Consider the following 12,668-nt stretch of genomic DNA (forward strand, 5'->3'; position numbering starts at 1 on the left):
CTGCACAGGAGATTTAAACAAAGTCAGTCGCTTCTTCACTGGCTGGGGTGGCGTAGAGGCTATAGCATTCAGCTGCTTAACATGAGTTGCAAGTGCTATCCTAGCTGCAGCATACACATTTCACTAGGGACAAAATGCAAAAATGCCCATGTGCTAAGCGATAGTGTTAAAGACCCAAGAGGGATGGCATCGATCTGTGGCAGGTTCTCAGTCTGGCATCTCTTGTAGCTAGAACACAGCTTCAGTACATGAACTGCACAAACAAGACTAATCGTTAACAATATCAGGTTGCACATATGTGCATAGATCAGTTCATACTTGATCAAACTGTGTCGTAGTAAAGAGAGGGCAAGTAGATGAGTCCCTTGACAGCGCAAAGTGAACAAGGTAGGGTAGAGACTCAGGGTGCTTGCCAGCGTTTCGAAATTAGCAACTCTTAACCCACACAAAGACAAGTCCTCTTGTCGAAGCGTTGGACTTAACCCTAAGGCTACTGCCTCACGTGTTCACTTTGTGATGATCACACTAAAAAAGTCTCGGTATGGTGGTGAAAAGAGTGCACCATTGTTCTTCAAGCATTCTCTAGCCCAACATGCAAAGCACACGTGCAACCATGTGATCTTGCATGTGATTTAAGCAGCTGTATTGATGAAAATTAATTTGCTTGTGCTTTATTTTTGGATATGTCCAAGGCGTTAATCATGTTGTGTGTTCAGATAAACTCCAGAATTATGAGTTTAGGGGTCCCTTTCTGTCTCTTTTTAACTATCTTTCCAATCCTCAACAGCTCGTTGTATTAGGTAAATATAGAAGTCGCCTGCTGCAGAACAAATCCGGTGTTCCTCAAGGATCTATACTTGCACCTATTTTTTTTTTAAATTTATATGTCATTGAATCTTGCTCTCTGAAAACTGTGCCGTGTTTTTCAATCCTCTGATGATACGCTCTTAGTTGCTAGACATAAGGACTATAAGACAGCATTATCTCTTATCCAACACTACTGCGAGTTAGTTATTGAATGGTACAGCAATAACTTAATGTTAACGATAAACAAACACAATGAGTATTTTTTGACAATTATTTAAAGGGAACTCTTAATGGTGTGTCAAATCGTTTCCACAGACCAAATTGTGCTCTTTGCAAATGCCCATCAATCATGCCTGTGTCAGCGGTCAAATACTTAGGTGTATTCTTCGATTCCGACATTTCTTGGAATACCCATTTGTCATTTTTCTGTTCTCAGCTTCGGAAAGTTACATGTTTGCTGCATTCTGTTAGGACCCTTTGCCCTATGTATGCACGCAATCAAATAGTATACTCCTTAGCCTACAGTGTCTTACGCTATGGTATTTGCAGCTTTTATATGTGGTTTGGTTTGGTTTATAGGGGTTTAACGTTCCAAAGCAACTCAGGCTATGAAGGACGCCGTTGTGAAGGGCTCCGGAAATTTCGACCACCTGGGGTTCTTTACAGTGCACTGACATCGCACAGTACACGGGCCTCTAGAATTTCGCCTCCATCGAAATTCGACCGCCGCGGCCAGGCTCGAACCCGCGTCTTTCGGGCCGGCAGCCGAGCGCCATAACCACTCAGCCACCGCGGCGACTCAAGTCTTTTATGATTCTTTTATTTCTGTTCTGCCTTTTGGCGAAAGAAGGTCACAAGCATACAGAAATCTACCCTGAAATCAGCATTATATGGTAGGGCACTAAATGAAGATAGCGTTTTTGAACTTTTACATATGTCTGACTTTTCTCATCTTTTTTCTGGAACAGTAGTTTTTAAGCCCATCTGGACAAGCGATTTTTGTAAACCATATGTTCCTGTTGAAGATCTGCGAACTCGCGATCGTTTGCTTGTGCCGAGAGTGCGAACCCGTTACGGCGAGCGTCTTCGAAAACATTATGTTCCTTCTGTTCGTAACCAGTTACCCAAAGAAATATTTTCTGCTAATTCCAAAATGATAGTGAAAGCTTGTCGTGTTAAATTACTTTGTTAGTTCTAGTATTGTGTTTTGATGCTTTGTTTTTACATGTTTTTGTTTTTCTCTCCGTTTGTGGGTATTTTGCGTCAGCTCTTTTCGAACCCGTTTTTCTTCTCTCATTTTTTTTTCTTTGGCAACTTGTGTGCTCGGTGCATGATTGATATGCTGTCTGCTGCCGGGCACTGCCACTCAAGCCTTCTGAGGCTTTGGCAGGCCCGCATTTGGCAGGCAAACAGGAAATCAAAATTTTTATTTTTTATTATTATTGCTATATGAAGAAAATGTATGGATGCAATGTAATATTAACACCAGCAAAGTACATACCATAACGATCTTCACATTTTTAAGAAGAGCCTGAATAACTTGAAGACACTCAGATGAAAAACTTATTTTGAAAATCTTGCTGTTTATTCAGCCGGGATATTTACGCAAAAAACAGATATATACAGTTGTTTGACTAAGTAAGCTTCATGAATATTATCGCTAAAAAAGTGCTATCACGTTCTCACGGCCGTGCATGTACTCCTCGAGTGTCCTCAATCGCTGCTGCTATCTATTATTAACGTGACAGCATCAAGGGCCCCATGTCGCAGAAAAGCTGGTGTCGTCGGCGTCGGCGGCGATGGCCGTGAGCGAAAAATTCCTCCTCCTCCTCCTCCTCCTCCTCCTCCTCCTCCTCCTCCTCCTCCTCCTCCTCCTCCTCCTCCTCCTCTTTCTCCTACTCTTAGCAAGCAATATACGCCACTGCCCCAAGAGATAGCGCGCGACGGTAGCGCCTCCCGCTCGTCTCGTTCGGGCGCAGTGGTGCCATGCGGGCACGCAAGAATCACGCGGTGAGCGTTGAACAACGCAGCGCACATTCAGAGTGCGTTCACAATGAAGCTTGCGGCTTGCTGTCTGTTCGTGCGGCGCGGAAGCTATGCTGGCGTTCGTGGCATCGGGTTTGTCGAGAACGATGTGCCGACGAACTACGACTGCAACTTGAGTCCCGCGCGTTTCGGCAAGGCGCCTGGCAGCGCTTCTACGTGATTTGCCGCGCCGCGCGTCCGTTTCACCGTACGTAGCAGAGCGATTAGTTTAACGGGCAAGGCGTCGCACCGAACGGGCGACGGCGTTCCGTGTACTCCCTGGCAGTACTGTAACACGCCGTCGCGTTCCACTCTTAAAAACGAAGCTTAAGCGTCCTCCAACTTTTTCTCCGGTTAATATCTACGGCGAGCAAAGCAGGCAGTACACGAGGTATTATACAAATATTTTCATCACGATGTTCCGTACTTTACGATCAGCGCACACATTTTGTACTAATAGCCTTTTTAATAATGCGCTCAATGACATGGTTTTGTTTGCATGCATGTAGACAGTTCAGTTCCATGCCATCTCGTCTCTCAAAGAGAGCCTAAGGGTTACACCAAACATAGGTCATAGGTCGGTCTAGATGCGACGATGCGAAGGCTGCACGGTGCAAGGCGTCGGCAATAGCTATAGCATCAATTGGCTCACGAAGTACTGCACCGGAATGAAGTAATGTTCGGTTGTCGCTCCTATGGGCATAAAACACACACATGAACAACGAGTTCAGAAATCCGGGCTTATCTAAGATTTTATTGAATAAAGTCACCGCTGACGGGAAGTGGCGGAATAGAAGCGTCATATTTGCTATTTGTTTTGATAAATTGCTACTGTTCTTTACGGGGGGGGGGGGGGGGGGGGGGGCTCTCTGGCGAGTAAATGAAATGAGTCAGTGTGCATCATTCGCATCTTTTAGAAGAATGTTCAGATCTTCAATTATCGCTCCTTATTTTTGCTTTTGCTGTGCCGAAGGGTTTTTTTTCTGAAGGCTGCGAAAGCTGTTTTTCATTTTTCGATTACTCTCCCTAACTTTTGCGTGCACCATGGTTTGCGTTCGCCGCGCCGCAGCGTCATTACCCACGACGGCGCATACTGGTCACGCAGCTCAAAAAGTTAACTTTTCTTTTCCATGCGTTCAGCAATTCCTGCACGCTTTGAGATGCAGACAATGCTTCCAACCGATCCACGTAAGTACCTATCAAGTGCGAGCGAGATGTTTCTCGGGCGTGCTTTAGCGTACGGATATATGCGCCCTCTTTGTTATTAGCGAAGCTTATAAGGTGCAAAATAATTTCGGAGTAGACCCCCATATGATCGCTTATACCTGGTAGTTCTGGAGTACACCGTGCTGCCGCAGGTTGGTTGGGCAGCGCCAGGGCTAGAGCAATGCTCCTATGGGTGGGTTCGAAAACCAGTTGCCTTAGTGAAGATGGTCTAAAAATCTCCAGCATTTCCTTTCCGAGACCGCAGTTGATATTAGGTAAAGAGGTCTGCTGCGACTAATTTGTTTCGGACAGAATAAAATCCCCACCGATAACCAAACTGTCATTGTTTACGGCTTCCACTGTTTTTTTTAAATCTTGGAATATCGGCCATCGTAGACGAAGCGCTGATGTTAAGTAGTGGCAGCCTAGGAAGAACTTGGAAGAACTTGCAAGCGATGCTTCTTCTGACATTGAATCCTTATGGCACAGCTTTAAAACGACTGTCTCATATTGTATTCATAAGTTCGTCCCACGTAGAAGGAAGCAAATAAAAAGACGTAACCCCTGGATCACCCGCGAAGTCATACACGCTAAGCGCAAAGTTAATCGCCGTAAGAAAGCCCTCAAGGTGAACCCTTGCACGAAAACAAGGAGCAATCTTAACCTTGCAATACAAAGCATGAAACATCGAATAAAGGCTTGTAAATTATATTACTTTAATAACACTCTCAATAACTTTATAAGAACGTCCCCATCAAAATTTTGGAGCTACCTTAATCCTAAAAGACAAACTGAAAACCCAGCCTTTAAAGAAGATAGCCTTGAGATAGCAAACGAACTGAATGATTACTTCGCGTCAGTTTTTTCTAACGATAATGGTATAGTCCCTCATCAGACCTCACGAACAACGAAACACATTGAATCATTAACTGTAACTGAGACTGGGGTACTTAACCTGTTGTTAAATCTAGACACAAAAAAGGGACCAGGACCAGACAACATCCCAAATTCCTTTCTAAAAAGATATGCCGAATGGATGGCTAAGAATTTGTGCTTACTTTTCATTAAATCCCTCTCAACATGTACCCTTCCAAAGGAATGGAAATTAGCCAAAATTATTCCGATACACAAATCAGGAAACAGGACAGATGTTTCTAATTACAGACCCATCTCTATCACCTGTTCAGTGTCTAAAGTACTCGAACACATCATACTAAAACACATAACCGTTTTCCTTGAAAATGAAACCATACTCTCCCCATTTCAGCATGGCTTCCGCCAAGGCCTTTCGACAGTAACACAGTTATTAGAATTAGTCCACAACTTATCCCACAGCATAGACAGACAAAAGCAAACCGATCTAATACTACTAGATTTTTCAAAGGCATTTGATCAGGTTACACACATTAAATTAATTAATAAACTAGAATCAAATCTAGGTCATGGCTTTATAGTTAATTGGATTAGCAACTACTTATCAGGCAGAACACAATTTGTAGAAATTAATCATCAAGCCTCCCACATAGTAAATGTTGTGTCTGGTGTACCTAAGGGTTGTGTCTCGGCACCTGTTCTTTTCTTGATTTTTATAAATGATCTGACGACTAATCTCAACGTTAATATACGACTGTTTGCCGATTACTGTGTAATTTATCGTGAAATTAATACTATAGAGGATCATGAAGCTCTTAACAACGCATTACATTCTATAGCAAAATGGTGCACTGACTGGCAGATGACACTCAACGCTACTAAATCTGCTGTTATGACAGTTTCTAGAAAGAAACATAAATCCGACTTTCGGTATACTATAAATGGCACACCACTTACTGTAGTGACTAATCATAAGTATCTTGGCGTACTAATAACCCATGACCTCAGGTGGAACGCTCACGTGGACAAAATCACCTCAACAGCTTTGAAACGACTCTTTTTTCTTAGACGGCGCCTCACATTAGCCCATTTTCAAACTAAGCATTTAGCCTACAATGTATTGGTTAGATCGGTTCTCGAATATGCTAACGTCGTTTGGTTTCCTTATACTAATCAAGATATAACCAATCTTGAAGCCGTTCAAAGAAAAGCAGTCAGATTTATATTTAACAAATACAAAATAACCGATTCGCCTACTGAATTAATGAAAACTGAAGGAATAAAATCATTGCAAACCCGTGCAAAAGTCGCACGACTAAAACTCATGTTTCAACTAATAAATCGACATCTAAAACTCGACACTACTAAATATATTTCCTTTTCCGAAGCAAGATCAACGCGTCATAAACATTCACATACATTAAGTGAGTATCATTTCCATACTAACTGCTTTAAAAATTCCTTTTTCCCACTAGCAATTCGAGAATGGAACAGCCTTGATCCCTCCATTACTAACTGTTCATCATTGACAAAATTTAATATTACAGTTGAGAGTATGTCATGTTATTAGTTATTCATTCCTGGTTGCTTGCGTTCTGTTATTATTATAGCCATGGTTATTTATTTTATTTTTTTATGTGTAAGCTTTCTTTTTGTCAAACTATGCAGCGTTACATAAACTAAACACCTATACTATGTTAATGCCTTTGCAGTGTACGCTTATAATATTTACTGTTTACTTATTGTCTGCGTATTATAACAACTAGCAATGTTTCAACATTTTGTTATTCTTTGTATAATACTACAGACATTAGCCTTATTTTATGTGTTATTTGATTGTTTTCGTCACAGCTCGGTTGTATTTTCGTTTTACCGTTTGTTGTTTTTCTTAACATGCTGACCAGTTGAATGTTCCGATTATGCTTGACCGCTTTCTGTTAACATACTAAGCCCTCCTGCCACAATCCCAATTGGGATTAGCAGTATTTGTAATAAATAAATAAATATGCAGTGATATTCCTGGCAACATCACAATGCTCATGGGACATTGCCGCGATATCGTTGCGTGATTTTGACAGTCGTTGGAAGTACTCTACTGAGACAGGTGAAGAACAGAGCACCAATGAAGCTCTAGAAGTTAACTGACAAGCAATGAAGCTTAGGCTTTACGCAGATACGGACTCCATGGCTAATTTCTACAAAACACAAGTTTCCTTGAAAGTTGCGTTTACCAAAAATTGAAGGAAATAGGTTTTTATTCTTTATGCTACATATATTAAATTGGCATTTTTCTTTACAATTCACCCGCTTATACAAAGAGAGCGAAAGAGCGCGTATCTTTTTCCGCACTTATTTACGCAAAGATGCAATGTCACCGAATTGGAATGGCGCACACCTAGAGCGGAGCGCGAACATGAGACTGGAAATAGACTGGCACACAACAGCCTTTCTTTTTCGCACTTGAACTCCCGAATTTGAATTTAGCAACGGGAAATAAATTTCACTTTTTTATTACAATTTTCTCAGTAATAAGTTGAGTGTTTTGCATCCTTTACACTAGGAAGAAACATTATACGGAGTTGTCCTCGTAAACCCTTTCAGAGCATAATGAAGGCCATGTCGCACGCTCGAATTTTTGAATACCTTTTAATCTGCAAGAAGTGCCTGGATAAGCAGTACTCAGGAGAACACAACGCGCACACAGGCAGAGCTAGGCCGTAGAAGACATGCCAACCGTAAACCAGAAAGTTAGACTGAGAAGTGTGGGCACATCAAAAATAAACATAGAAGAGACGGTGTTAAGAAACGCGGGGAGAGGCTAAAGAGCTACATTCCGCCAGATGGGCTTCAAGAGACCTAACCGACTCACAATTCCTTAACGCGCTCAACTATAAATTTATCCCAAGTAAAAAGCTCTTGCGCACACCAAATTTATTTATTTATTTATTTACTCTGAAATACCCCGCTTTGCCCAGGGCGCGTTATAAAGGTGGTTAACAGCCTAGAAAATAAAAAAAAATATTCATTGGTACGCCATATTTGTTTGCCAGACAGTGCGTTCCGCTTTGTTACGGTTGGCAGACAAACCTGACTTAGCACAAAGTTTCGTCCCTTTCAGGTGTTGTCGAATTTGATCTTATGATCAGTTCATTTAGATATGTACTGCTGTTTCTTAATGTGAATATCTCCGAACTCTACTCTTGTCAGTTATTTCGAATAACAATTTCAGGTGGAGGTTTGTTCAACACCAGCATTGTGCTTGCTGTTTAAACTCAGTGTTCGTTTTAGTACACAATTCTCCTCGCTAATAACGCGCTGAGAAAGGCATTGGCACTATATTCTGTTTTGGTGGATTTGATTAATGAGGGATTTTTGATGACGTCCCTAAACAATCACGCACATTCTCTAATATGTGTCCCCCGTTCCAGTGGGCGTTTTGTTAGTGTGTAGCGCGTTATTCACACCAACTGTACAACCAACTAGCCCACATTGCTGTCTTGCTCTAATATCAAATGAAAATGAAATATAAACTAATTTTTTTAGAAGGTCGAGATTTCTGGCTTCGTTGAATAAAATTTTGCCCTCTGGCTGCCTTAGAACTACCATTTTCATGGACTGGTATACAACAACTGTATCTTACCGATACTCACCTATGAGCGAGGAACAGAGGGTTCCAGTAAGTCAAGGACAGCGCAGCGAGCTATTGAAAGGAGAATGATAGGCATAACGTTAAGAGACGGGAATAGGGCAAAGTGGTTGAGGGAACAAGCGTGGGCTAATGACATCGTAGTAGAAATCAAGAGGAAGAAATGGGCTTGGGTAAGAAATCTAATGTGAATGCAAGATAACCGATGACCGCTAAGGGTAATGAACTGGACACCAAGAGAAGGGAAGCGTAGCAGGCAGATAAGATTATGAGATGAGCAGATGAGATTATGAAGTTTGCGGATATAGGGTGGCCGCAGCTGGCACAGGACAAGGTTAATCGGGCAAATATGGGAGAGGCTTTTGCCCTGCAGTGGTCGTAGTCAGACTGGTCATGACGATGATTCACATGGGCATTCTATGAAATGTGAGGTGAAAACACCTGACTCATATAGATATACGTATGCTGCTGAAAATAACGTTTGCGTCTCATAAATAACGAGTGTCATTTTTATTATTTCTTCTGTTAAAAGACAGGCGGATGCATTTTTTGGAACCGAGTTTTATTTTCAAAATAGCAGACCGCGCAAGAATATTCGTTAGTTCACACTGAAAGTGAACAGCATACCCTTCAGTGTGAGTTTTTTTTTTTTGTACGCAATGCAGGTTCTGGCGAAGAAGCGCCAACGAGCAGAAATTCCTTGCAGAATCTCATTAACTTACACTGATCATGTCAGTGGTCTCGAAACGGAGCCCTGAGCAACGCCCGATGTCAAGTCGACACAGAGTGAAGTGGCACAGTGGCGAAGTGCTTGTGTATGGGCTAGTCGGAATATGAAGGTGGTAGATTGCGCTTAACAGTTCGTGCTGTCGTCTTTACCTCTATCAGTCTAAGCAGCGCACGTCTTCCATATAGCAAAGTGAATGCAACAGGTTGCCGGCTGTGCGACTATCTTGTGGCCGTGGTTGCGCAGGCTATTTAGAAGCATAAAGTTGAATGGCGTGAAGGAACAAACACAGGAAGACACAGAGAGTGAAAGGCACCTAATACGAACTGAGTTTATCGTGGAAAACACAACCTTTATACGCCAATACATTATCACCAACAATGCGTATCATAGTCAGGACTAGCTAACAAGAAAAATATATCTACAGAAAAAGATTACATTTATGTATAAAAGCCATGGCGTTGCTACTCACAGAAGACGGCATGAAAAATTTACGAACATGATAACAAGATTGAATCACAAAATCTACACATAACCATCTAAAAAATCCTGTTCCCGGCCGCTCAGTTTGACCGACGAAGTGTTTTGCACGTGGGCCCACCTTTCTGTATGTTAACTGCTTCTTAAACTTCCCTTTCAACTCGCTCCCTGCCTTTCCCGATAAAGTTTGCCTCTTCCAGCACCGTTCCGCAATCTTTACAATCTCTGCAGTGATCAGGGAGGTTCCCCTCTTTCATTTTGTTTTATTGTCCTTTTGTGCTCACTCGCTCTCTCGTTGAAACAACAGCCGGTTTGCACAATGTAGACACGCCCACACTTGAGCGATATCACGTAGATGACTTTAGACCTGCATTCCGCATAACGCTGCATATATGCTTGATAACGCACCTCGGGGGTCCTTTTTCTCTCACGGAGCATATCTTGCCAAGCTTACATGGTGCTGCAAACACTACATTCAGACCATAACGGCCTCCTATGTTCTTGATGTTGTTGATATTGTGCAAATGTGGTGTTTTCAGCTGGGAAAGGACAGGGTTAATTAGGGAGACTTGGGAGAGGCCTTTGCCCTGCAGTGGGTGTAGTCAGGCTGATGACGATGACGACGACGACGATGACGACTTGTCGGTTCTGATTTACACCAACTAAAATATTTTTCTTGCCCTGGAAGTTTCTACTCAGTAATGGTTTGGATCATTTTTAAGGCTCCGCCGATTATTTGTTTCTTTTTTGATTCACTGATTTATTTTTGTGTATTTCACTTCCCGTCTTGGCCTGGCGAGAATTGTGAGGAGACTGGCACTATAAAAATAAGAGGGAGGAGGTTCATATTCCTGTAAAAGCTCAAAAATAAAAATGGCATCTTGTTCTTCACTTTCTAAAAGTGCTTGTGCTTTTTATACCTTACCAAAACTTCTAAGAGCCGATGTCCCTGCGTCTTTTCTTTATAGAAGCTTTATCTCTCAAGCCTCGTGCGGCTGTCAAAGGCGGTCCAGCATTTGCCTTCATGCATGCGTCATTGCAAATCCTCGGGTTCTTTCAGGCACCACTCAAAATAGCGATGTTTTCTTTCTAGCTGAAAACCAGTGGGGATCTGGCCTGAACACCTCGACGCTAATGAAGAAGCTGAACCGTGGGAGTCAGTTCCAGTCACCGCTTGATTGGTTCCGTCAGCGTGCTGGGCAAGAAGGAGAATACTTGTCCTATGGAGATTTTCTCGACCTTATGAGATCACTTTTTACTGATCTTGGCGATGTAACAACCAATGAAACACAGACAGAAGCTGCGTTGGCGTTTAGTAGCTTCGATACTGACCATAACAAAGGCTTAGATGCTTCAGAGTTTAACAGAATGTGGACATCATGGATCGAGGTCATACTGTCCCCAAAGTTTGCCTTACTTGTTGTTGATGTGCAGAACGACTTCATCACAGGAAGTCTTTCAGTGAAAAATCTCACTGACAATCGCGACCCTGAACGCATTGTGCCTGTGATCAATGAACTTGCCGAAAATCTCCCATGGGAAGTGATTGTCTACACTCAAGACTGGCACCCAACGAACCACATCTCATTTTTCGAGAACAAAGACCGCCGCCTGTTCCATTCCAGTAGTCCCGTGAGTGCTGAGGAATCCAAGGTTTTTGATACCGTTGCGTTTGCTGATAATGAAACGAGCTCTGGCAGCATTGTGCAAACTTTGTGGCCAGCGCACTGCGTGCAGGATACATGGGGAGCACAGCTACACCAAGCGCTCAGGGTGCCTGACCACGCGCTCTTAGTTCGCAAGGGCACGGATCCAGATGTGGACAGCTACTCTGCCTTTTGGGATAACGACAGTCGCAATGCAACAATTCTTGATGCGGAGTTAAAGGCTAGAAACATAACACACGTTGTCATCTGTGGAATAGCTTACGATGTCTGTGTGGCTTCAACAGCGCTACATGCCATACAGTTAGGTTTCGCGACCCTTATCGCTGATGATGCATCCTGCGGCACTTCTACAGTTGCTACAATAGCCGCAAAGGCCTCCTTAGCTACCAAGCACTGCATTTTCCCTGAAAGCTCTGTAGTTATGCAAGTGGTCCGTGGAGTGATACGACCCCTGGAGCTCGGCCTTCAGCTCGCCAAGACGCAACGAGCAAAAAACAACTAATTTTCTTTCCAGCCTCTCGTCAGCCTTGGGACTCCCGGGTATAATTTAGGCTCTGACCGGATTTGTAGGCAATAAGTTCATATCTGTCGACTGCAGAATGACGCTCAGCAGCGGAGTGCCTGCTTATTTCTACGTTCCCTTTAACTGCTAAATCCGCGCTTCGTCCGCAATTAGATGATAGACAGAAAATGTGGAAAGTTGAGATGAGAACACAGCCATATCAGCAGCCCGCACATATCCCTGTTATGACACTCCGGATTATAGAGGAAGCCGAAGGGCGCACTTCGCGGCCAGCTATGTAGCTTCACTAAAGAGGCGAGGAGTACGCCCCAGCTCTCAAGCAGTGCTTGCAGATAGTAGCCGTCCCTGAGTGCAGAACAAGCAGAACAACACAAACCATTTACACAGCTGGTGACACGAATGTTTACTTTCGTTTTGTGGCACTGCAAAGCGACATATTTGCATTGTTAGTACTGTCCAAGCTTAATACTACGTACACTACTAGAACAATTGAGGAATTTATTAGTTGCCTCTAATAAAAAGTTTTTGAAAAATAGAAAGGACACAGAATTTATTGTTTTCTCCGCTGAAGATAAGGTGATCATGATGTTATCCTGGATTATGGCTTGTCTATTCGAGAACATATTGAGTCCTATTAACCTTAAAATTCGTCTTTATGTCTTCAGCCAGGAGTTACTTATTATTACTCATTGCTCATCTGTCTAGCTGTGGTGA

General features: G+C 42.8%; 1 protein-coding gene across 1 annotated transcript in view; it reads left to right on the forward strand.

Annotated features, from left to right (window-relative positions):
- LOC144134842 (uncharacterized) overlaps positions 1 to 12,085 on the forward strand; it is a 31,334-nt gene extending 19,249 nt beyond the window's left edge. The window contains exon 2 of the mRNA XM_077667659.1: positions 10,858 to 12,085. Within this exon, the coding sequence (XP_077523785.1) occupies positions 10,858 to 11,933 (1,076 nt within the window). The 3' untranslated portion in view covers positions 11,934 to 12,085. The remainder of the gene's footprint in view (positions 1 to 10,857) is intronic.
- Positions 12,086 to 12,668: the final 583 nt, after the last annotated feature.

This window comes from Amblyomma americanum, chromosome 5 (genome assembly GCF_052857255.1).
Source record: "Amblyomma americanum isolate KBUSLIRL-KWMA chromosome 5, ASM5285725v1, whole genome shotgun sequence".
Lineage (NCBI taxonomy): Eukaryota > Metazoa > Arthropoda > Arachnida > Ixodida > Ixodidae > Amblyomma > Amblyomma americanum.